Raw genomic sequence first — 26,087 nt, 5'->3', positions numbered from 1 at the left:
TGGCCTTGCAGTGGCAGTGCAACAGCCTTTTGTCAGGACAGAATCAGCTTCTCAGAATAACTTTGCTCTCCTTCAAGGTTGGCTTTTCCTCATAGTTTTTTTATCATAAGATTAAAGCACTTTGAAACTATGTTTAGAAAAGCGCTCTATAAATAAAGATTATTATTATTATTATTACAATAAATCACCATAAGATTACAATTTACACCTGATTTTTAGTCAACTTTACCAGAGGTGCCACAGATTCTGGGGGGGCAATGTGATAACGTAGATGGTGATGATGCTGATGGTGATGATGCTGATGGTGATGATGATGATGATGATGATGAAAAGGATGAGGATGCTGACGTACCTTTGAGGGGATGAGGGCTGGTCGAGAGTAGAGATCGGTCTGGCTGGTGGATGGCGACTGTCGACTCCGGACCCGCGTGGTTTAAATGATACTGCTGCATGGCCACACACAGTAATGGTGGTGAACAAGGGGAACACATACACACACACACACACACACACACACACACACACACACACACACACACACACACACACAAACACAAGCACAAACACACACACACACACACAGTGTCTGTACTTACTTTTCTCCCGTCTTGACTTCAGCCAACACTGTTCATCATGATAAACACTATATAAAATGGAAACGGAATTGGAGCAAATGCTAGCATGTGTATGAAAAAAAATATGAACACACACACACACACACACACACACACACACACACTACAGATCACCTACTTGAGTGTGTCTAATTGGCTGTCAGGGTCATCTTTTCTGTCAGAGAGCAGCTTGACTCCAGCCTCTCCTGGGTGATTGTAGCTCAGGTCCAGCTCTCTCAGGTAGGAGGGGTTTGCACTCAGAGCAGAAGCCAGAAACTCACAGCCTTGCTCAGTCACGCCACATAAGGACAACCTGAAGAATGAGAGATAGTATTCTTTATCTATGGCCTTCTCTCTCTCTTTCACTCTCTTAACCTGTGTGTGTTAGTGTGTGTATGTGTGTGTGTGTGTGTGTGTGTGTGTGTGTGTGTGTGTGTGTGTGTTTACATTGAAAAGGGATGTAAATACTAGCTTCAACATGCTATATCGATATCGCTGAATACGATATTAATCACTTCTGTAAACAAATGCTTGACTAAGTGCGCCATTCATACCATACCGAAGTATTTGAGAACCCCGTAATTCCGGTTTGTTTAGACTAATGGGCATCGTGCACTTATCCGCATATAGGAAGGGGACTCGAACACGCTACGATCGGGTTGATGATCGCGCCTCTGCAAAGATTCTAGAGCAAATCAGCTCAACCGTGCCTGGGTAGTTTGATGATACACTGTGCAAGTGCGGACCAAGAATGGGAGAGAACCGTATGGTACAAGTGTGCCCAGTGTGATTGATTCTGGAAAAGTCATTCATGTGCAACCGATGTACACAATAAAATCAAGTAAATCCAGCATTCCTTTTTTTCCGTGTTTATGGATGGAATAAACAAAGGCAAGACTCAGCTAAGTTGAGCCTGAAGTTAAGGTGTTAGGGTTCAGGTATTTGGTCTTTTGGGGCCCCACCATTGACTGATAGATAGCGCTGTGTAGATCCGAAGTTTAAATGGTAACTGTGACGTGCAGTCACCTGACATCACCATCAAATTAGAGGGTATTTCAGAACTGTTAACATGGACAGTTTCTCTAAAGAGCATCTTTAGCGCCCTGCACGCACATTTAGTCTACGACGTGCATGTTGGGCAAACAGTCGGAAAAACCAAACGAACGATCTTAAGATAAATCAAGAAAACCCTCATAAGTGTGTGTATCCATCGTTATCGGGAAACCGGGCCCAGGTCTAGGTCTGTTAGTGCTAGAAGAGTTGTCACGTGACCCTGATGAAACCGAGGAATTCTGTGGTTGTTATGGTGCAGGTCTAGGGGTGAAACTGCAGGGAGAGACAGCTTAATTAAATGAATGAAATAGAGGGGAGATTATGGGGGATGGAGTATTATCTCTGTCTTTTTCTCTCCAAGTATGCGTGTTTACTTGTCAATGCAAGATATACTATGTGGGATGGGGCTGTACTAACATGTTAACACTTGTTCCACCTGCCTAAAACCATGGCTCCCAGATTGTTCAGTGTGATTTGTGTGTGTGCGTGTGTGTGTGTGTGTGTGTGTGTGTGTGTGTGTGTGTGTGTGTGTGTGTGTGTACCCATGGTGCGTATATGTCTCTGTGGCATGTGTGTACGGGTGTGTGTGAGTGTCTGTGTGTGCATACCTCAGTATCTTCAGTGTACACTGTGAGCTCTGTAGTCCAGAGGAGAGCAGCTCCACTCCTGAGTCCTGCAGGTCGTTGTCACTCAGGTCCAGCTCCTTCAGCTGGGATCCATCTGAACTGAGGACTGAAGCCAAAACCCTACAGTGGTCATCCTTTAGAAAGCACTGCTTCAGTCTGGAAACACACAAGGAAAGTGATAGTCAATAATAACATATTGACATTATAGTCAATAATAACAAACAGTTCGCTCTTTACCTTAATTAGATAGCATTAGTAAATTACTTACAAGTAGTTTATAAATCACTAACACATATATTGTAAATGCTTAATTAAATGAACATCACCATGTATTAGTGTTAAATAAAACATGTATTACTGTTAAATTCTAAAACTGATAGTTCCGGTCTTTGATTATGATTGGCTGAATCACGTTCGATGCCGGTGTAAACAAACATACACCTTGACGCCATTTTGTTCTATAGTAATGTGCTTACATAACGTACACAAAGTTAGAGTAGCTGCGTCTCGGCGTTGCATGGCAACCATTCAGATAGAGGGAATATATTTCTTGGCAGAAAAATTATTATCTATGAATACATCATTACATTTTCCTTGCTGTGCCTTCGTTTCATGAAATCCTGCCGAATAGACGTAGTAGCAGTTTTAGAAACCAATAAGCCACTCGAGTCCGTCGAACTCCACTTGCGTGTCTTGGCTAACAACGCCCCTAATATCAACGCCCCTAATATCAACGCCCCTAATATCAGTCATTTAAAATCAACTCCACAACTCATTAGTACAGTTTATGTGCCATAACGCACGGCCACACCTGAGTGTGTTTACTCTGCAGTCAGGGCTCCTCAGTGCTGCTGACAGCTGCTCCAGCTCTGACTTCAGCAGCCTGTTCTCACTCAGGTCCAGTTCCCCCTGGAAGACCGACGTCAAACACCTCCAGGATGCCTCAGTGAGCTTGGAGGCTGACAGTCTGTGAACAGTCACAATAGTAATGTAATTAATAATAATGTAATAATTGTTACATGTACCTAAAGACTAAAAACTGTTGTAATATCTTAAATCTATTGTTGTAAGTCATTTTGGATAAATGTGTCGTCTTAAAATAAATGCAAATGTCTTATGTCTCCAATGTCCCTGAGAGAAGATCCACTACTGGGACCAGCTAGTCATTTCACAATGGTGTGTTTGTCTACCTGCTTGTGTGTCTGTGACTGTGTGTGTGTATGTGTAGGGATGTGTGTGTTTGTATGCGCGCGGGCGTGTGCGTGCGTGTGTGTGTATACTTCAATATCTCCAGTGTGCACTGTGGGCTCTTAAGTCCAGAGGAGAGCAGCTCTACTCCTGAGTCCTGCAGGTTGTTGTCTCTCAGGTCCAGCTCCTTCAGGCTGGAGGCCGAGGAGCAGAGAATGGAGGCCAAATCCTCACAGTGACTCGAGGAAAGACCGCACTTTCTCAGGCTGTGGGGAGGAACATCACTCTTAGCAAACATATTATATGTGTGTCTCACCGTGGGACGTGGATTGTTAATTGTGTTTATTGCGATTATTGCATTTATTGTATTTAAAGGCATCCTATACAAGTTGTTTACCTTATCATAACAGCTTAAAGAAAGTTATTTGTTTGATGTTACATGAACCAATCTAGCAATTTGACTGTAGGCGACATCTCGTGCAAATTGGAAAACATTGCCTATTCAGTATTGCTATTTGGCGATCATCTTTGATCGTCTACGAGTCACTGGGTCATACCATGTACCAGTGTACGGGTCATTTTACTTGAAGTGGTATACATAAGGGTGACGTGTAATCATCATTAGAAAAAAATGACACATGGCATGCACATTAATGACACATTATTGATGTTTATGACATAACGTGTCACTTGGTTGTTGGAACGTTTATGTATGTATAGTATATATATACTATTTTTGATCCCATGAGTGAAGGTGTCACGTCATTCTTATGATGGTTATATGTCACCCTTATGTAGACCCCTTCAAATAAAGTGTTACCATAGCAAGCCACGGTCCACCAGTGTGCCATTTTTTTTTTACCTCAGTCTCTCCAGTACACAGTTCTGATTGGTTAAGGAACCACAGAGAGCCTTCAGTCCAGAATCTGACATGATAGTGCCGTCCAGGTACAGCTCCATCAGGTAGGATGACTGCAGGGCTGAGGCCACAACCTCAGAGAATTCCTCATTCAGATTACAATCTGTAAGCCTATAGAAACAATTGAGAGGATTTACAGTTAAACTTTACCGTTGCCGAGTGAAAGCAATGTATTTAGAATCCAGAACCCTCGATAAGCGCTTAAAGTAATCGGTTATGCTTGCTGAAGTACTCCAAAAGACTACAGGGATACTGTTCCATGTCCTTATCTGTATCTTCTTCACAACTGTGCTAATAGAACTTTATTGTTGGTAGCTGGGTTACTACTATCTAGACCTAAACTGTTTACTAGTATCGAGAAACGTACCTTTAAGGACTCTTAGATTTCACACAGCTATTGACCCAAGTGGCTTTCCATCAAGATAAATTCAGATTTGTGGCTCTGTGGCGCAACCAAAGATCATTAAGGCGGAGCAAGATACGTTGTCGTAGTTCATGTCTATGGGCGCAAAACGGGGATCACTTCCTCTGCATAGAGGGTGTGTGTAATGCGTGTCATGTCCATAGACTTCAATGGAACAGCTCTGCTAAAGGGCGATTTTGCCCCCGTCCCTCTTGCGATTCGAGTTCCATGAAGTGGCTTCTCATGAAGTATCTTGCTCCGCCCTTAATGATCTTTGGCGGAACTGACTTCAGCGTCCATACCATGCCCAGGTCCAAATGCCCACAGAGACCCAGCTTTGAATCTGACCTGAGATCATTTCCTGATCCTACCCCATCACTCTCTCCCATTCACTTCCACACTTCACTGTCACCTATCTCAAAATAAAGGCAAAAGCCCCCAAAATATAGGCTCTTGTTCAGTATCTGCCAATGTTTGCTGAAGGGTTCCGGAATATTTGCTGCAAACCTTTGGCCTGGGTGCAACCGAACTTAAGTCCCGCCTACATAATTTGTGAGGATGACGAAGTCAGGCTAGCAAACCTTCCCCCTTCAATTAAGTTTTCTTAATGTTCCCTAAATAAAAAACGAAATCTTTAGTGAATGGAAAGTGCTTTCAGTGTCACGTGTTTGTTGTCTTGTATTTGATACTTACCGAGCTTTTCTGCAACATTTTACGATTGAAACGAGTCTCTGCCGCCCATCATCTGTTGTGTTGTACTTCTCAATGTCAAACTCGTCCAAGACCTCCTCGGACTTGAGCAGCACGTCTGCTAAATTGGAACAGTGCTCTGATGTCAGTTCTGTTTCTGTTGGTTTCTCGAGGAACCTCTGGAGTTCGTTCTGCTGCAGTTGGTCTTTCATTTCACAAAGGCAGCTAATGAGCTTGACAAACTGATCAGGTGAGATGCTCTGTTCATCCATTGTTTGTTTTTGTCTCTGTTCAACCACCAATGCGAGGATCAGGCTGTGTTTGGCTTCAGTAAGCTGTTTATTCACCTTCTCCAAACTACTGTCAAAACCGCGAGCTCTGATACAGCGCGAATAGAAGTTGGAGCGACCATACTCTTGTTGGAGTTCCTTGGTGGACTCCAAAGCTCGTTCAAACATCTCGAGTCCTCTCTTCACCACACCTTCCTCCACGCCCTGGTTCTCCACAGTCTCCAGCACCTCTGTCACGTCCTTCACATGAGTTGCAAGATCCTGAAATCTCTTCTTGTTTTTCTTTGTCTTCTGTAATTGTTTGTGTATCTGCCAGCCGCTGCCCACAGCGACTGAAATCACTTTGCACGCTGTGAAAGCACCTGCCATTGCTTCAAGTGAGAGAGAAAGAGTTAAGCACACAGTTATTCATACTGATGAGAGAGAGAGAGAAAGAGTTGAACACACATTTATTCATACTGATGCAAATTTTAATTCTCAGTACATTTGAGAGCATTAACGAAATGCCATTTAAATGTCAGAGGATCAAAATAAAAATAAACAATTTGATAACTTATGGAAATCGGTTTATGACGCATTATAATCCGATTGTTGTTGTTTGTTTGTTTGTTTGTGTGTGTGTGTGTGTGTGTGTGTGGGTTTGGATGACTGTGAGAGGTAGGTGATGGGGGGTTAGGTTAGGGGGGGATGATAGAAAGGGGCTGGGATAGGGAGGAAATGGCAGGTTGTTATAGAAGGAGGGTGTAGTGGGATGACTGGGGGTGGGGGTTTTGAGGGAAGCATGACATGTAGGAGGGAAATTAACTTGTGGAGTTTTCCTTTTTTCCCCCCCTTCGCTTTTCTCTCATATATGTGTTTAGAGAGGAGTTTAGATTAAAACTATATGGTGCTGACCATCTTGACTTCGTAAAAAAACAAAAAAAAAAAAACAATGATAAGTACTAATTATAGTACATTTGTGACCTTGCTAGGCGAAACTAGTCAGTTTGGACAAATTTACGAAATTAAGTTATTGTGCTCACATGTTAAGTTATTATTAGCTATAGTAGCGTGACTTCATTCATAAAAGAGTTATTTTCTCTTTTTTTAAATAAAATGTTAATGCATGTAGGGGTGATTAAAGCAATATAATATTGCATTTTAATTAATTTATTTTTTGCCATGGGGGTAATGACACAAATGACTGGCAGCGTAGGGGTGAAGTAAAAGTCTACTGGGGTTACATGCCCACCAAGTTTCATGTACCCTGGTGCTACGGTGTCCTGGGAATCGTTGACCAAAAACGATTAAAAAAGTATAATTTAAAAATTCAGGAAGCTACGCTAGCGCCAGTCATAATAATAATAATAATAATAATAACAATTATTATTATTATTATTATTATTATTATTAGTAGTAGTAGTATCCAGTGTGATTCCATGAAATCCCTCTCCTTTCTCCTCTCCTATTGCCTGAAGTTTATGAGAAGTTTTGAATTGTTGGCCAACACCAGTTACTGTGATGTATGTACTGTACCTACTCAGGGTCAATGTGCTGTCATCGGGGTCAATGTGGAGTCATCAGGGTCACTGGAGGTCAAGTCAAGGTCATTCAGGGTCACTGGGGATTACTATTGCAGAGGAAAGGGGACATGCAATGTGAAAAAGCATGTCATCATTAATGTCATCAAAATGTAGGGTCTGGAAACCATAGCCAGGACTCAATCGGAGGGGTGGAATAAACTGTTGTCTTTCAAATTCCCTCTCCACGCAACAGAATAGCGCTACAACCAATCATCGTCTTGTTTTCAGGCAGCAGGATGGGGAATTTAACGGGAGCTTAACGGTCGCAACTTATAGTCGCAGGCTCGCAGCAAGTCAGTCGTCATTATGTTAAGCCCATCCACCGACTCTATACCTGATGTGATTGGCCCGATAGAAGTTTGATTTTTCCAGCTCGCAAGCCAATGGAGAGTTGCTACTGTAGACTCCCCTGGCAGCAAATTACATTTTGCTAGGGTGTGTCTAGATTTCTAGGCCACAGTGCACCTACATGAGTCTTAAAAGTGAATCCTACTGATCCAAAACAGTAGGATCAACTGTGATTAAAGTCACCAATTCAACCTTATGCTGAAGTGGAGATATCCTTATTTTGGGAGGCATGACCATAGATAGGCTAGTCTTTTGCAAGCATGTCTAACAAAAAATACGCAAACAAAAAATCAATAATCAAACATGAACCTTGTATACGGTCTTCTCCTGTTGTATAGGCCTGCTAACGCCCCACTTGAGTCTTGCATGCCAATCACATCGTAGAGTTGCAAGTTGAATAGTCCTGACTTACTCTAAGAAGAGATGTGTCATTTTGACACCTTTTCTTTGTGTGCTCAGGGACGACACATTTTGTGTCAATTTCAACACAGTAATTTTGTGGCTGGCTTGGTGAAAAACTAAACTTAGTGAGTTCCGCTATGTCAAAACAACAAACAAAATATGTATCTACAAAAAAGATGTACCTTTTTGTTTGTTTCCTTGCTTCTTGTTGTTGTTGTTGTTGTTGCTAGACAAAATTAACACAAAATTGTGTTATCCCTGAGCTCACACACAATGTGTCATTTTGACAAATATTTTCTCAGATTGATGAAATTATTTGCACAGAATCACACAGTTCACCATTTAGCTCTCTACTGGCAGTTCATTTTCTTTGGTTTCATCATCATTATTATTATTATTATTATTACTCACTCATTTTTACTATGATTCTTTAAAGTTATTTTATATTAATTTTACTTTATTTTATTTTATTTTTATTTTATTTTATTTTATTTTACAGCACTTTGGTCAACTGTGGTTGTTTTTTAAATGTGCTATACAAATAAATTGACATTGACATTAACATTGACATTCTTACAGGGGACCTCTCATCTGAATTCCAAGGCCTGTAACTTGAGGGCATCCTTGCACACATGTCAGAAGTAGGTCACTCACTTCCACTCTTTGCAAGTTGTGTTGTTCTCAACACACCTGTTTTAAGAGTGTATATGACTTACTCGATCTGGCAGTGGTTTCTCTGAGCAAGTCAGGGCAGGAATGTTCAAGTAACCAGTCCTCAAATGCGCTTTTGTTCACTAGTTCAGTTGCTCATTCCAAGCTTCTCACTCACACATGTATCTGTCACACTTCAGATATCAAAGGCATGAAGCAGCTGCAGACAATATGTTTGTTACTCATAGTACTCATAGTGAATACTCATGATTTCACCCAAGTGAAATCATCATCATCATCATCATCTTTTATTTGACAGTTTCAATGTCCATAAAAAAACACACAAACATGCCCTACATAAAAGCTGCGCCACGCCCTTGGAATCAGCTGCATTCTCCCATCAGAGATGCCCCCTCCTAGGCTGGGCAAACCCCTTTATTGGATTTCGCCCTGCAGCTCAGGCTGGAAACCTGCACATCTCCTGCTTCCTGTCCACATTTTCTGGGTCCAATCACAAACTAGCTTACCCATAAGATGCACCCGGTTCGTTGGTCTGATTGTTTGAAGGACTATCCAAAATCCGTACTGTCATTTGAACTATGCCCATTGATCACACCTCTTGTGCAGTAGAAATACATTGCAGACTCCCCAGACTGATGTTCATGCAATCTTAAAAGATATAGCTTAGTATGGTGATAGCCAGCTGTTATAGATGCAAAGGGTGGACCAATATCATATTAAGCCCTATGGATTAAGAATAGAATGTGACAGAAGTTCATATGGGGGTCAAGGCAGCTAGGTGACCCAATACGTTTGGCAATATAGTGTACAGCTAAGTACGGTGATAGCCAGACTAGCTCCCTCCATCACTAGTTGTAAATCTACTCAAAACACTCTTTCTGGTGTTCCCAGAATCCCAGCCCTTTTACGATTGCTATCTGATTGTATTCCTGTATCGTCTTTAAATGGCACTATGTGTGGCTGCAGCACTTTGGTCAGAGTAAACTGTATTTTAAATGTCTTATAAAATACACTTTACTTGCTTAGGCTACTTACTTACTTACATTGTGGTCTGAATATTTTTTTTTTCTCTTTCTGCTGTCAAGTAGAAAATTACTAGGTCTATAAATGTGACATGGGTAATTACTTAATTGTATATAGACTATACAGTACATATGTCCCACCCTCCAATAAACTGTCTAACATCGGATATAATGAGATTAAATGAGAGAACTTACACTATGTTCAAAGTTCCCAACGTTTGTCCAATTTCCTTGATGCTCAAACACATACTGTGGAGAACTGCCTCAACTTGCTCACCCACGGCAGCTAAAATATGTAGAGACAGATGCACTGATCTTGGCACGAAAAGTTAACTGTTTCCTCTCCACCAGCTGGGTGAAAGACTGCTGGTGGTGACTTGGTTAATCAAGTGAACTATTCTCCCAGGTGAGTCATGAAAAACACACTACAAGTGTGTTGGCTAATTAAGTTATATTAAAACATGAGATGAAAACCCTGCTGGTGTGTTGGTTAATTAAGTTAGCTATTTTTCCAGGTGAGCGATTACAGCAGTTGGCCCATATTTATTCACCTATTTCCTCAGTGTTTGGCTAATTATTTAGTATAGGCTACAAAGAATCACTTCACATTAATTGTCACGAACTGAGCAGTCACATGCTCCATGCGGCAGCCACACGCCAGCGTGAACATTTAAACCAGGGGTGTCCAAACTTCGGCCCGCGGGCCAACTGCGGCCCGCCACGTACTTTAATGCGGCCCGCCAAGCATGTATTAGTTTATTATAGATATAGCCTAGCCTGACGACGTCATACTAGAGGCCTGCACGGGCCTAAAATGTCAGGCCCGGCCCGGCCCGGACCTCTGGCAATCAGGCCCTAACCCGACTCGGCCCGACATATTAAGCAATTACTGAGCCCGAGCCCGAATCCGAGCCCGACTAAAAGGGTCCGCTATAAGACATGACGGTTTCCCGACACTTCGGTCACGTAATGGTTTCTCAGGAAGCCTTGAACTATTAAACAAATAATACTTTTAACACACGATTAACACTTGCAAAGACAAGCGTTCATGAATTTAGTTAGACCTCAATGTCGAAATAATGGCATGTCGCAAAAGCAGTATGTAAAGGACAGCCAGGATAGGCATATGACATCGGTAAATCTGTATGCGCGGCGGGAGTAGATAAATGAGCAGCACACATGAGCTCCTTGTCCATAGCCAACTTAGTAAGCACCGTGTAAATAAATAAAGGAATTGAATCACTTTGAATTTAATATTTATTAGGCTAAATAACAATCAAATACATGTAGGCTATTGCTCACCTAATAAAGGCAACAAGCGCAATATATAGACCGCTTCCAACAGCCTAACAACGTGACAGAAAACACTCACATTCTTTGAGTTGCAGGTCCAAATAATCCCAAAAAACACAGGCAAATCTAGGCCTATTTACAGATCCATGATTGTTAATTTCGCTGCTTTGTGCAGGAAGACAATCGCGTCCACGGTGGATGGCTTTAGGTTTCACTTCCAGCGCCCGGCCCGCGGTGCTAAAGTTCCGTTCACTGGGGCTGCTGCTTGCGGGGACTACCGCGCAAGTGTAGCAAGCATTGGGAGAATTACCTCATGCCGTTTCCACCAAATAAAAAGCGTGAATGTTTTTTGGACATGAATTCTGACATCATAATTAAAAAATTCATGAATATTGTACATAACACCATTACTAGTGTCAAGCCCGAGCCCTACCCGAGCCCGTGCTATTTATTGAATTTAAGGCCCGTACCCGGCCCGAATTTGCATATTGTGTCGGGGCCCGTCGGGTCCCGACGGGCTTGCAGACCTCTACGTCATACTCAATTCTCCCTGCAGAAAAAGAATGTAGGCGGGGCTAAACTTCGGTCTGGCATCCAGGCTAGATATAGCCTGCCACACTTATCATTGGCTGTTCACTATTTCTTTCCAGCAACAACGTTGTGGTTAACATTACTGCAAACTGCTTTACACTCTTCTTAGAGAACGTTTACAATGTCAATATCAAAACAGCATGTTACATAGAGATGATACTCTTTGAAATCTCTATTGAAGCAAATCTAATTTGCGTTATGTTACATACTCATAATGTTACTCATAACGTAATTGGGAACGCCTGTGAGCGCGCACAAAAGGGAGAGAGCACGCCAGCTGGCTTGTCATTGGGGGTATGGCCCACCGGTCAATTTCCAAGACCCAATGTGGCCCTTGAGCCAAAAAGTTTGGACACCCCTGATTCAAACTGTGCTGCCGCTAACGTTACTCTTTGTGTCATATCACTGTCATTACAACTTGCTGTTTTATTCCTGGTTCTCTATCCACAATGCCATTTACCACCGTTTGCCATAACATACTGTAAATGCCATCTAGCATGCATTGCTGTCTAAGGTGCAGAGTAAGGCCTACCAGCATTTTTAAGTAGCTGTCAGTTTCATCTTCCATCTGTATTTACTGTACATCTTTCGGTATCAGGTAATGAAAATCCACACTAGCTGTCAAACTTCTCATTTATTTGTTAGAACTTGGTAATTACAACCCTGTAGGCTACACAGTTCACTCTCCACCCTGCATGGGGAAACCAAGGGAATGTTGAAATACAGATGTTTCGCGGGTGATTGGTGGTGGGAACCATTATTGCAGGGGTGTTTTTGTGTTTATCACTAATTGTTTTGTCTACAAATAAGGTTTTGGTGGGGGAAAACATTTTGTATGTATTTGTATTTCTTGTTTGTTTGTTTGTTTGATTATTTGGCTATTATTTTGCCTGAAGTCTTTTACGCCGAGGTATCGGACTTGACATTACTATCATATTGTCCAACCACAGCAACGCACACTGGTTCTCAAGATCAAGAGGGATTTATTATTTAATTGGACAATACAACATACCACAATACAAACATACTTAACAACATACTAATTAAAAAACTAGTGTATAATAATGCTAATAATAATAATAATAATAATAATAATAATAATAATAATAATAATAATAATAATAACAAAGGTCCAAAAAGGTTTCCGTACAATTCCACTCCCGGGAAAATCCAGAAAAGAGACCATACAATTCCAATTCCAGGAAATACAGAACAATGAAAAAATAACTGCCATTGAAATGTTTCCACAAGTAGCATCCACCAATGGGTACAAGGACACTAAAAACGTTACAACCTAACTCTCCCTAACAGAACACAATAAGACCCTTTCCCTACTCTAAACCACAAACACTCTCACATTCACCATAACCCTATTACCAAACAGAGCCAACGTGTCACACCACATTTCACAACCATTTGCCGTATAACCAGAGCTCCCCCCTCAGGCAGACAGAGGAGGAGAGTACAGACAACCTTTGACTGACCCCTCTTTCCAGATACTCAGTCCCAACTGGACTCAGGCATCCTGCCAGGCTGCTTCTCCCACAGGTCAGCAATTAACTCATTGAATGCCGCATTGTTTTTGGAAGCTATGTCCCAGAGTGCCGGCAAGCTAGATTGTTGTTGACTATTTTTGTAGAGCCACAGCGTATTCTATGTTATAGTTATGGACATATACTATGGCTCATTTGAAAGGTAAGACTCTGAGCTCTCAGTGGGTGAAAACCGTTTATCTCTACGTGTCTCCATTCCTGAGAAATCGCAAGCTAAACAGTGGCTAGTTTTCATCAAAATCCCCGTTGTTCCTCTAGAAACGGAGATATAAGCCACTTAAGACAGACGTACATTTCCGGATTGTAGGATTTCATGGGTTTTTAATCGTCATCTACTTCAGTTCTCTTCATGATAGACTTCCAAAAATCACACATAAGGTGAGTTAGAGTGTCTAGTTTCGTAATTTAAAAAAAAAGCGAAAAACGCAATATTGCGTTATTGGCACTCTACGCATGGGAGCTAAAAACGCAATATTACGTTGTTGGCACTCAATGAGTTAATATCCAAAGGAAAGAGTAGGATTATTCCATGCATGCCGGGAGGGGGAAAAATACCCTAAAGAGGAGACTCAGACCAAAAGAATGTCTTTCTTCTCTCCACTGGAAGCGGTTTTTATTCGTTTTTTTGGTTCCAATATATAGAAAAAGTTAAGTATAAAAGTCCAATAAAAAGGTAAAATGCAAAAGATATAAGTAAAAAGTACTGGAGTAAAAATTCAATGTAAAACATACATGTTTTCATATAAACTGAATGGCATACAAAGACATACTGTATATGCAGAGTACACTACTCACAAAAAAGACGGGTATTCGGCTTTCCGGGAAAAAATCTGGGAGGAATCTAAGATTCACTATAATCTTCACAGGTGGTGAACTTAATGTGACTTTCTCTAAATGTTTGAAAAGTTTCTGTACTGAAACATTACATTTTGCCCAAAATCCAGATATGCCTAACTTTTTGTGAGTAGTGTATCGTATTTGCATATGTGGGGCAGCCCACGAACCCAAACATTCAAATTTCTCACATTTGGCTGCTATTTATAGCTAATTATGGAAAGATTGTAAGTAAAAATTAAATTCTTCCAGTGACCCAAATCCATCCGGGATTCACAGTAGCACACATTTTTCCCCTCCAGGCTTTTGATTCGTTACCCAATGGAACGGCATGACTGACCTCTGAAACGCACCTCACAATGAACAAGTCGCAACACAGATTAAAACAAAAAAAAAAAAAAAAACATGAGTTTTAAAAATGCAAGACACTCAAAGATTTTTTTTTTTTTTTTTGAGAACTTTTGGGGCCTCTTTCACAGGAAATCATGAATTATGGAATTGAATGACGCCCCGAAGCAATATTTTGAAAGACTTGCTGCAGCGCTTCCTGCAGCAAAAAGAGCCTCATGTCATCATGTCATCTGGCACAGGGACGCTGAGGAATCAAAATAAACCATAAACCCTGGATAGAGGGGCGCAGTGAACGTGGAGTAGAACGTGTGCAGGTGGGTGAGTGTGTCAGAGGAGACACTGTAGAAGGACAGAGTTCCGGCCGGCCAGTCCAGGTACACTCCAACTCTTCTGGAGCGGGAGGAGGGGGCAGGTATGTCTGTGCGTTCATCATTGTGTTTGGCAGAGTAACTGTCAGTAGAGCAGCGTAGACTCCAGGACTTGGCATTACATCCCAAGCGACTGTCATCATTCTTCCCTTTCCTCTTCATGCTTTTATAGGCCACAGCTACATGAACCACACCTTCACTCCACTCAGCCTCCCAGTAGCAGCGTCCAGACAGACCCTCTCTACACAACACCTGAGGCCAGTATTGGAATCTGTCTGGGTGGTCTGCATGCTTCATGCTCAAACCCGTCACTCTCCTCGTCTGATCAGAGAGAGTGAGGCGCATGCCTGTTGTGTTTGGGTCCAGTGTGAGCTCACAGGCATCTGCAGACAAGAGGAGAGGAGAGAGGAGACGTCAGGATATGAGTGACACACACTAACACACACACGCACACACACACACACACACACACACACACACACACACACACACACACACACACACACACACACACACACACACACACACACACACACACACACACACAGACACAGACTCACAGACACACACAAACACACACACAACCCATTGACTACATTTGGAGACACTTCTGAAGACTTACATTTCCGCACACCTGGTTTGAGTCTGATTTCTGCACAGTGCTCCATGCTGAGAAAAAAATAATACAGAGGTGTGCATTTGAGATTTAAAGAAGTACAGTTTGTGTGACTTTGCTGCTAACCAATGCCAACCAGTCCTCATTTAAGGAGACTAACACAGATCAAAATCCATCTTCCTTCTGCTCTCTTGGAGGTTGGTTTGTCCGTCAGGTAATTTGTAAAATTCGTGACACAGATACAAAATGGAAAACGGTACAAATGCAACAACAGGTGTTTATATTCTTTCTGTACATACTCAAGTGTCTCCAGTTTACAGTAAGGATCCTCCAGTTTAGCAGATAACAGCTTCAGTCCTGATTCTCCAGGATGGTTGTAGCTCAGATCCAGCTCTTTTAGACGAGAGGGGTTTGAAGTCAGAACTGAAGCCAGGTCATGACAGCTACTCTCCGAGACGAGACAACCAGAGAGCCTGAGAGAGAACGACGGGTCATTTTACATCCCTGAACAATGTTCTCAAGACAATGTTGTTTTATTAAGACAATGAGACAACCAGGGGTGGCGGGTGGTGTAAGGGTGGAGGGTGGTGTAAGAGTGGAGGGCAGTGTTGGGGAGTAACGCATTACATGTAATTGAGTTACGTAATTTAATTACAAAATAAATGTAACAGTAATATATTACAGTTACTGTAGAAAAACATGTAATTCAATTACAGGTACTTTGGACATTTTTCAAAATTACAATTTGAATTACATCTCAATATTGTCAGCAAAACTTTGCAAATAATATTGTATGTAAAAAGAAATGTTTCCCTCCACAGCCATAGTTTGATACGGGACCTTCTGATAGGCTCTATCACGTCTACAGCGCCATCAGCGTAGGCCTACATGCCTGCCTGTAAACGTGTTATGATTATCATTATATTATCTCCACAAAAAATGTGATGCTAATTCATGTATTGGATGCCCTTGCTGCCTTGTGCACTTGTACAGAACTGCTCGGCAGCCTGTAGACCAAGGCCGAAATCTTCGCATGGATTTGGGGACTATATATATCATTCAAAAATCGGAAAAGTAATCAAAAAGTAATCAAAAGTAATTAGTTACGTTACTCAGAAAAAGTAATTCAAATAGTTACACTACTATTACATTTTAAACAGAGTAACTTGTAACTGTAACACATTACATTTCTAAAGTAACCTTCCCAACACTGGTGGAGGGGTGGTGTAAGGGTCGAGGGCTGTTCTCAAGACATGATAAAACATTTTGTTTTATTGAAAGTGTGAGTATAAAAGCAGAGCGCCTGAGAAAGAATGAGGGGGAGGTATGTAGACTCAATATGGTGTGTAAATCTAACGAACTATAGAGATACTATCCTTTTCACTATCCTTGTCATGGACTGAGCCGTGATGTGCTCACGCATCGGGCAGCCAGCCAAACGCCGGTGCTAACATTCAAGTTGTTCTCTGTCTTCGTTACTTACGTTTTATTCCTGGTTCACAATTTCATTTGCCACTGTTTGCCATAAATGCCAGCTAACATGCAATGCTGTTTAAGGAGCAGGGAAAGGCCTAGCGACATTTTTAAGCAGCAATATACAGTAGGTGCGTGACTCCATTCATATTACTCACACTATATTCATTGGCATTTTCATCTCCCATCTGTATTAACATCTTCTGGTATCAAGAGTGCAAAAACAAACATGGGTCTGTGGAGCTAGACAGCTAAATTTGCCTCTTTCGCTTGTTTGTCATTGAAAAATGGTTTAATCGTATCGTATTTAAGTACAGGGGTTTCACAGGTGATTGGTGGTGGGAACCATTACTGCAGGGGTGTTTTTGTGTTTATCACTAACATGGGATTTTTATCTCTACAAATGTGGTTTTGGTGGGAGAAACATTTTGTACGTTTTCTGTTTGTTTGTTTGTTTGTTTATTTGGTTTGTTATTTTTCTTTATTTTTGAGTGATTACTTAATTAATTGAAAACGGTACCCACTGGATTATTTGATTTAATATTAATAACACTTGGTTAGATTTTATTATATAAGCAGTTTTTGCAGTGTTTTCTGAATAGCCTTCTTTTGTGGGGTTGTCTCAGAAAGGAAGTAAGATAAAGTTGATCACCAACCTCAATATATGCAGTTTACAATTGTGATGGGACAGTCCCTTACAGAGAAGATGAACTCCAGAGTCTCCAAGGTCATTGTGACTCAGGTCCAGCTCTGTCAGGGAGCTTACTGACTGTAGAACACAGGCCACCATCTTGCAGGATTCACCACTGAGATTGCAGTCACCAAGTCTGTAACACAATACATGAGAAATGAGATCATGGAGGATATGTTGAATATCTTGGTAGTGTTCTGTGGAAATCTAGAAAAGTAGGGAAAAGACTCCAAGAAGGATAATATCAACATAAATATTAAGCATGTCATGTACCGTAATTTCCGGACTATAAGCCACTGCTTTTTTCCCATGCTTTGAACCCTGCTGCTTATACAACAGTGCAGCTAATATGTGTGATTTTACAGCTAACGGCCACTAGGGGGGCTTCTCAACCAATGGATATTACAGGTTACGCTCCAACACCTGTGGCTTATAGTCCAATGCGGCTTGTATATGTGTTTATTCCCCTAAATTTTGCTGGTGCGGCTTATAGTCCGGAAATTACGGTATGTGCTCATGCAAAGCTCCTGAAGAAAACTCTGTAGCATAAAATGTATATTTTTATGGATTGCAGGCAAGACCAGTACAATAGGTAGGCAAGCACCACTTATGAATAATGTACAACAACATTTTTAGAATTACATACTGTATGATACAGAGAGTACACAGTCAGCAATGTGTTAAAAATGGGTCAGGGATAAATATGTTCTCTCTCAATATTCAAGAATACAAAAATATGACATTTTAAATAGCAGATGCAGATGTAAAATGTTAGGGTAGCATAATTATGTCCATCACTTTAGAGCTGTAACTGCATGCTAACTATCAATGGTCAACTATTAACCCACAATTATTATCTACAGGCTCAGTGAATACAAAATGCAAGAATCATAAACATCTACGAACCTCAAGGTTTTTAGTTTGCAGCGGGGACTAGTTACTCCTGCAGAAAGAAGCTGAACTCCAGAATCTCCAAGGGCATTGCAACTCAGATCCAGCTCTATGAGGGAGTTAGTAGACTGCAGACACTTCATCACTGTTTCACAAGACATCTTGCTACATTTGCACCCAACAAGTCTGAAAGACAACATGGCAGAAATAGTGTAATATAATACAAGACAATAAATGTTTCTGCAAAACCAACGGTCTGATGCAACCATTTCAAACGATGTTAAAAACGCTGATGAATGAAATTCAAAACAAGATGAACTTACCGTGCCTTTCTGCAGCACCTCACAACTGGGAGCAGTCTCCTACGTCCCTCATCTGATGTGTTGTATTTCTTCAGGTCAAACTCATCCAGCACCTCCTCAGATATCAGAAGCATGTGGGCCAGAATTGAACAGTGAGCTGGAGACAATTTGTCTTTGAAGCCATTTGGTGATTTTTGATATTTCTGAATTTCTTCATGGATGGAATGGTCGTTCATTTCTAATAAGAAGTGGGAAATATTGATGCACCTTTCAGGAGAGAGATCCTCTTTGTCGAGGTCTTTAATGTACCGGCACATTTCCTTTATGCTTTTCGAGGTGCTTTGTGTGTTTTTCAGTAGACCATTCAAAGTTCTCTGATTTTTCTCAGACGACAGGCCCATGAGGAAGCGAAGAAAAAGATCCAGGTGCCCATTCTTGCTCTCCAGAACTCTGGTTATCACAAGCGTAAGTGATTCTTCCAAGGAGAAAAACGGTCCGATGGTCTCCATCTGATTCCTGTTGGACACGAAGACATGAAGTGCAGCCAGAAACTCCTGGATGCTCAGATGTACGAAGCTGTAGACCTTCTTCTGAAACACAGATTCCTCCTTGAAGATCTCAGTGAATATGCCAGAGTACACTGAGGCTTCGCTGACGTCAATGCCATTCTCGCTGAGGTCTTCTTCGTAAAACACTACACTGCTTTTGTCGAGATTCTTGAAGGCCAGTTCTGCCAGCTTCAGGATGATTTCCTTCTGGGATGTAAGAATGTCCTTCATCTTCTCAATCCCATTGTGTTGCTGATATTTACCATTTGCCTTAGAGGTCTGGGCAATCAAGAGATATATGAACATTTCAGTCAGAGTTTCAGGGAATTCCTGGGTGTTGTCCTGTTCCAGCATCTGCTGGAGTACAGTGGCTGCAATACAACAAAAAGCTGGAATACGGCACATGATGTGGAGACTCTTGGATGCCTTAATGAGTGAGATGATTCTGTTGACCTGATTCTCATCACTGATTTTCTTCCTGAAGTACTCCTCCTTCTGTGGGTCACTGAATCCTCGTACTTCAGTAATCTGGTGGATGTACTGAGCAGGAATTTGACTGGCGGCTGCTGGTCGTGAGGTTATCCAAATGAGTGCAGAGGGAAGCAGAGTTCCCTGAATGAGGCTTGTCAATAGCACATCCACTGATGATGTCTGACTAAGATCAGACACTGTATTCTTTGGCTGGAAATTTAGTGAAATTCGACTCTCATCCAAACCATCAAGGATAAACACAACCCGACAGTCTTTGTATTCATCACCATCATTCAGCGTCTTCAGCTCAGGGTGGAAGTCAAGCAGGAGCCTGTGGAGACTATACTGATCACCCCTGATTAAATTCAGCTCACGGAAAGAGAGGGGAAATATAAAGTCCACACTTTTATTGGCTACCCCATTTAACCAATCCAGAATAAACTTCTGCACTGATACTGTTTTTCCAATACCAGCAACACCTTTAGTCATCACAGTTCTAATGCGCTTCTTCCGTCCAGGTAAGGGCTTGAAGATGTCATTGCAGTTGATTGTTGTGTCTTCTTTGGATTGATATCTGGATGCTGACTCTACCTGACAGACCTCATGTTCCTTATTCACCCCTTCACTCTCTCTCTGTGTGATGTAGAGCTCTGTGTGGACCTTATTGAGGCATATCTCAGCTCCTGGTTTGATGATGCCTTCAGATGCGTTCTCAATCCTCCTCTTCAGACTGGTATTATGATTGCTCATAACTCTCCACAAAACACTACTATCTGTTTTACAATTATGAATGAACACAGAAAATGGTATATTGATTATACATGTTATATTCTACCAGTTGAGCATTTTAATTAGATAAAGCCTTGTCACTTTGAACTTAACACTACATACAGTATCAGCTGTAATGCAGACTGCAAATTCTGGTCTTTGTCTCTCTGTCTGTCTGGGTGTTTATATGTCTATCTCTATATGGGGCAGCCGTGGCCTACTGATTAGGGCTTCCGGAGCAATTTCAACCCAGGTCTATTTCACCATGACAAAGAGTCAAACACACCCTCAAGAGCTAGAGTACGTTGACTGAAAGAGTATCGAGTTTGACCTGCATTTCCAGACAAAAGACTAACAGTGGAAGCTTAGGGCAGGCTGCCATACTGTACATATCCAAAAGAACATTGTTGGTACTCCATCGGTCAACGTAGTCTTGAGTCTCAAGGGTGTGCTCGAGTCATCATGGTGAAATAGACCTTGTGCTAAAAACGCTCCGGAATTACGCTTTAAGCATTTAAATTAGATAAATTCTTCACTTTGAATTTAACATTACACACAAACATCAGCTGTAATGTAAACGTCAAACACTCAAATATCTACCTCTTTGTATCTATCTATCTATCTGTCTATCTACATGTATCTGTCTATCTATCTATTTATTTATTTTGAATATGACTGTCAACTGATTAGAACGTCACCATAGCAACTGAAGGATGACATCAGAAAAATGTGCAGTGGTCTCTTAACTTTTCCAGAGTTGCATATCTGTTCAGTGGAGGGATCAAAAAGTAATCATAATCATCTACCTTTTTGTTTGTTCACGTTGTGTCCACTGGTGACGGAGCCACTACAAGCACATGAACATGGAATCAGTCAACATAAACAACAGCTTCCAGTTGTTCTTTGCAATCATTTTGGTGTATTTCTCAAATCATCATTACCATTAAGGGTCTTCTCAAAACCATATGCGTTCAAGAGAGTGATATATTTGCACCACAAAAACGTTGTCCAGCTGTCAGTAGCGCGCAGTGATAGGAATCGCGAAAAATAAGTACGTGATAACGAGGTTTGAATTTTTCCTGGACAACGTTTTTGTGGTGCAAATATATCACTCTTTTGAACGCATATGGTTTTGAGAAGAAAAACACTTTACTTTCGTGACCCCAGAAACTTGCCGGACTACTTTCTTCAGCATCAAAAACCGGCTGGATCTCGGCTCACAGGACGCTGTTGCGGGGTAAGTCAGTGCTGATGACAGGGAACCCATATAACTTTGTGTCTTAAAACCCGAACTATCCCTTTAAGCCAGCATGTTTGCCAATGAAGTTAGTCAAAATGCTGTGTTTTGTCAATATAACAGGTTACTCTATACTCAATTTTGTATTTTCTGGAGAGCGCTATAAACTTAACTTGTATGCAGATGACCTTATGTTATATCTAACAAAATCCATCCCACATGTGCTGAGTTTTATAGAGCAATTTTCTAAAGTATCTAATAAAATTAATATGGGGAAAACTGAACCCTTGTCAATACTAGAGCCTTTACAAGAACATTTTAATGAGTTTAAATGGCAAAAAAGAAGGATTAGGTACCTTGGATGTTATATAAGTCCTGATAAAACAATCTTATATAAGGATAGCTATGTCACTCTAATAAAACATCTTAAAATAAGTTTGGATAAGTCAGCAAATTTGGCAATAAATTTGATTGGAAGAATACATTTGATTAAAATGGTATGGCTACCGAAATCTCAGTTTACCTTTCAAACAGTATCTGTGATACCACCAAAGGACTTTTTAAAGAAGGTTAAAGGAATGGTTCAGAATTTTGGACATAGGACCTCATTTCCAACTTAGTCGGGGTGATATAGGTCGGTGAAGACCATTTTCAGTGAATTTCTGCGCTTCCTTGAGTTGCAGCATTCATCTCGTGCTAACCAGGTCCCGAGATAACGCAAGTCAACGGTAACATCCAGCTTGCCACTGAAAACACTCCACAGAACACCCGAAACAAATAAATTATAACGTCAGACTATCAATGCACACATGCCTGTGTTGATAGAACAATGTTAGAAATAAAACAAACCTTGCATCGCATTGCAATAGCCTACTTTGTTCCCTGTATGGCAGTGGCGGATTGATATTGAGAAACTAGTCCCTCAAAATGCAATAAATCATTGAGTTGCAAGGTTAGTTTTATTTCTAAAATTATTCTATCAACACGGACATGTATATCGATAGTCTGGCGTTTTAATTGACTTGTCTCGGGTGTGCGGTGGAGTGAGTAAGACTGTTGTTGATGTCAGGCTGATGTTACCGTAGAAATGTATTAGCTCAGAACCAGCGTTAGCAAAGGGGGACGCTGCAACTGAAGGAAGGGGGTAAACGCGATAAAAACGGTCTCCACCGACCTATATCACCTCGGTAAAGTTGGAACTTGTCCAAAATTCCGAACTATTCCTTTGACAGGCTGATTAGCTTATTTATTTGGCCAAATTAAGTTGGAAACTTCTGAGGATGTCCTAAAATGTACACCGTACTCTGACTTTATTGTAACTCATCACATCTGACTGTAGGCCTACTGTGCTCATGTGTGCTGCTTTTATATTTAACCCGAATGGTGATAGTGACAATGGCCAGGTTTCCCAGATTCATTAAGAAGCTCAAGGTAAATCTCAAGGTATACCTGACTGCCTCAAAGTGCCTGAAAAGGCCTCAGACCCTGAAGTGTTAAGGGCTAAGAACTTCCTAGGAGTGTTCTCAGAACGTTCTTAGACTGCTCCTAAGAAGTTCTTAGCACTTAAGAGCTTCTTAACGAATCTGGGAAACCCGGCCAATGATGGTGATGTTGATGGTGAAATTAATGTTGATGGTGAAATTAATGTTGATGTTGATGATGATGATGATGATGATGATGATGATGATGATGATGATGATGATAAGGAGGAGGAGGATGTTGACGAACCTGTCAGGAAATGAGTCCAGGGCGAGAGTAGAGCGCAGTCTGGCTGGATGGCAGCTGCCGACCCTGGACAGGCAATGGAAAGTCCCCGGGCCCGGACCAGGTTTGCATGACATTGCTGCATGTCCACATGGAATGATAAATGGTGAACATGGAGAATACACACTCTGTCTGTCTCATACACAAATACACATTTACACACACACACACACACACACACACACACACACACACACACACACACACAGTCAATGCTTGTATGTCTCTGTACTTACATTTTTTCAATCTTGATTTCAACCAGCACTCTGCATCATGATCAACACTATATGAAATGAAAATAGGAAAGTATGGAATTACACACATACACACATACAGTACATACACACACACACACACACACACACACACACACACACATACACATACACATACTTACACATACACATATACACATGCACATAGTTACACACTACTACAGATCACCTACTTGAGTGTGTCCAGTTTGCAGTCAGGGTCGTCTTTTTTCTCAGAGAGCAGCTTGACTCCAGCCTCTCCTGGATGATTGTAGCTCAGGTCCAGCTCTCTCAGGTAGGAGGGGTTTGCACTCAGAGCAGAAACCAGAAACTCACAGCCTTTTTTAGTCACACCACATAATGACAACCTGCAGGAAGAGAAGACTTTATTCTATCTATCTCTCTTGCTCACCCTGTGTGTGTGGGTGTGTGTGTGTGTGCGTGCCTGCCTGCCTGCCTGCGTGCGTGTGTGTTTCTATATAGCAAAATAACATATCCACACTGAGGAGAAGGCTAACCTGTTGACATCAGTCCCAGGCATAATTTCGTTTTTGTTTTGAGTACCTGAAAATATGGTCGATCTGCCCCCAGATTATTGACAATTTTTTGTCATATCTGAATATGTGTGTCTGTGTCTGTGTGTGTGTGGGGGGGGGGGGGGGAATCTCTATCCAGTGTACATGTCTTTGTGTGTGTACCTCAGTATCTTCAGTGTGCATTGAGAGCTCTGTAGTCCAGAGGAGAGCAGCTCCACTCCTGAGTCCTGCAGGTCGTTGTCACTCAGGTCCAGCTCCTTCAAATGGGACCCATCTGAACTGAGGACTGAAGCCAAAACCCTACAGTGGTCATCCTTCAGAGAGCAATGCTTCATCCTAGAAACACACATCAGAGAAAGAAATAATCAATAATAACTTCAGTCTGGAAACAGAAAGGAAGAAGGTAATAGTCATTATTACACAGCTCTTCATAGTGCTGCAGAGAAAAAAATCCTTTCACATAAATGGGCCTTCCCAAGGATCAGAGGTCTGTTAAATCCATATAATAACCTCTGCAACAGATACCCTGTCTTAGCTGAATTACTGAAGCTAAGCAGGTGTGGGCCTGGTTGGATAACTAGGTTGCTGCTGGTAGTGGTGTTAGAGGGTGGCCAGTAGGTGGCACTCTTCCCTCTGGTCAAACATACTGTATCAATCCCTATTCCCCAGTGCTCACTCACCACCTCAAGCAGGGGCCTCTCTCAACATCCCTCCTCGATCCTCGATGCTCGGTCCTCCAGACTGTTTCCCACTGATCAATAACTGGATAGACTATCCCATTGTTGCCGCCCCATCATTCTTTCTCAGAAGATTAAGATCTTTTGGAGCCAGCAATGACATCCTACATCAATTCTTCACATCTACAATACAAAGCGTTCTACAGTATGGGGGGGCAGTTTGGTTCTGTGGCCTCTCAGTCCAGTTAAAGAACAGGGTACTTAAACTTTTGAACATTTGCTCAAAGTTGGTGGGCCACACTTTGGAGGGGAATTTCTTGGACAGCTGCACTAAACACACTCTCAGGATGGCTGACAAGATTGCTCTGGACCCCTCACACGTGTTACATAAGGAGTATGAGCTCCTCCCATCTGGAAGACGTTTTAGAATGCCTAGCTGCCGGAGAAACAAATACAAAAACTCTTTTCTCCCTCATTCTGTATCACTGCTCAACCACAGAAGAATAAAATAGGCCAGACCCCAGAGACATTAATGGATTAACTCATTGGACTGTAAATCGCCCTGACTGTCTAAGGACTCTCTAATTGTATGTTTGTATGTGCTGTTTTTCAATGTGTGCTGTTTTTTTTTAAATGGCTTCTTGTATGGATTGTGGAAAGGTGAAATGCAAGACAAATTTCTGTGCAAACAGACATTAAAGTTTTATCTTATCTTTATCTTATCTTATCTTATCTTTATCTAAATCAGTGAGGACGAGGACCAAGGAAGGAAGGGAGGATGTCTAAAACACGAATGAGAGGCACCCCTGGTGTGGTGTGCATCCTGGTGCATAATGGCTGCTGTGCTACACATTGGTGGTGGTTAGCCCTTCCATGTCAAGCATTTTGAGTATTGGGAAAAGCGCTAAATAAATGTAATATACCCATAACATATTTTGCCACATTCGGCAATCATCTCCTTGTGACTGCTCGTGTAACGGATGCCAGCTAGTTAGCTGTGCGAGTAGAACATTAGTAAACCTCAATCCCCGACGCCTCAAGAGCACTGCTGGCATGAAAGCTAGTAGCCTGGGCTTTTAG

The 26,087-nt window shown here is 41.6% G+C and overlaps 1 protein-coding gene across 1 annotated transcript in view; it reads right to left on the bottom strand.

Annotated features, from left to right (window-relative positions):
• LOC134076591 (uncharacterized) overlaps window positions 1-26,087 on the bottom strand; it is a 39,417-nt gene that overhangs the window by 7,022 nt on the left and 6,308 nt on the right. The window contains exons 6-24 of the mRNA XM_062531719.1: window positions 24,493-24,666; window positions 23,989-24,162; window positions 23,777-23,823; window positions 23,505-23,619; window positions 21,346-21,386; window positions 18,774-20,544; window positions 18,466-18,636; window positions 17,525-17,695; window positions 15,695-15,868; window positions 15,402-15,448; window positions 14,635-15,162; window positions 5,497-6,154; window positions 4,344-4,511; window positions 3,574-3,747; window positions 3,105-3,260; window positions 2,276-2,449; window positions 754-927; window positions 597-643; window positions 230-446 (exon numbers count right to left, since the gene is read on the bottom strand). Of these exons, the coding sequence (XP_062387703.1) occupies window positions 230-446; window positions 597-643; window positions 754-927; window positions 2,276-2,449; window positions 3,105-3,260; window positions 3,574-3,747; window positions 4,344-4,511; window positions 5,497-6,154; window positions 14,635-15,162; window positions 15,402-15,448; window positions 15,695-15,868; window positions 17,525-17,695; window positions 18,466-18,636; window positions 18,774-20,544; window positions 21,346-21,386; window positions 23,505-23,619; window positions 23,777-23,823; window positions 23,989-24,162; window positions 24,493-24,666 (5,181 nt within the window). The remainder of the gene's footprint in view (window positions 1-229; window positions 447-596; window positions 644-753; window positions 928-2,275; window positions 2,450-3,104; window positions 3,261-3,573; window positions 3,748-4,343; window positions 4,512-5,496; window positions 6,155-14,634; window positions 15,163-15,401; window positions 15,449-15,694; window positions 15,869-17,524; window positions 17,696-18,465; window positions 18,637-18,773; window positions 20,545-21,345; window positions 21,387-23,504; window positions 23,620-23,776; window positions 23,824-23,988; window positions 24,163-24,492; window positions 24,667-26,087) is intronic.

Source organism: Sardina pilchardus, chromosome 1 (assembly GCF_963854185.1).
Source record: "Sardina pilchardus chromosome 1, fSarPil1.1, whole genome shotgun sequence".
Classification (NCBI taxonomy): Eukaryota; Metazoa; Chordata; class Actinopteri; order Clupeiformes; family Clupeidae; genus Sardina; species Sardina pilchardus.
This window is presented reverse-complemented; position numbering and strand designations above follow the sequence as displayed.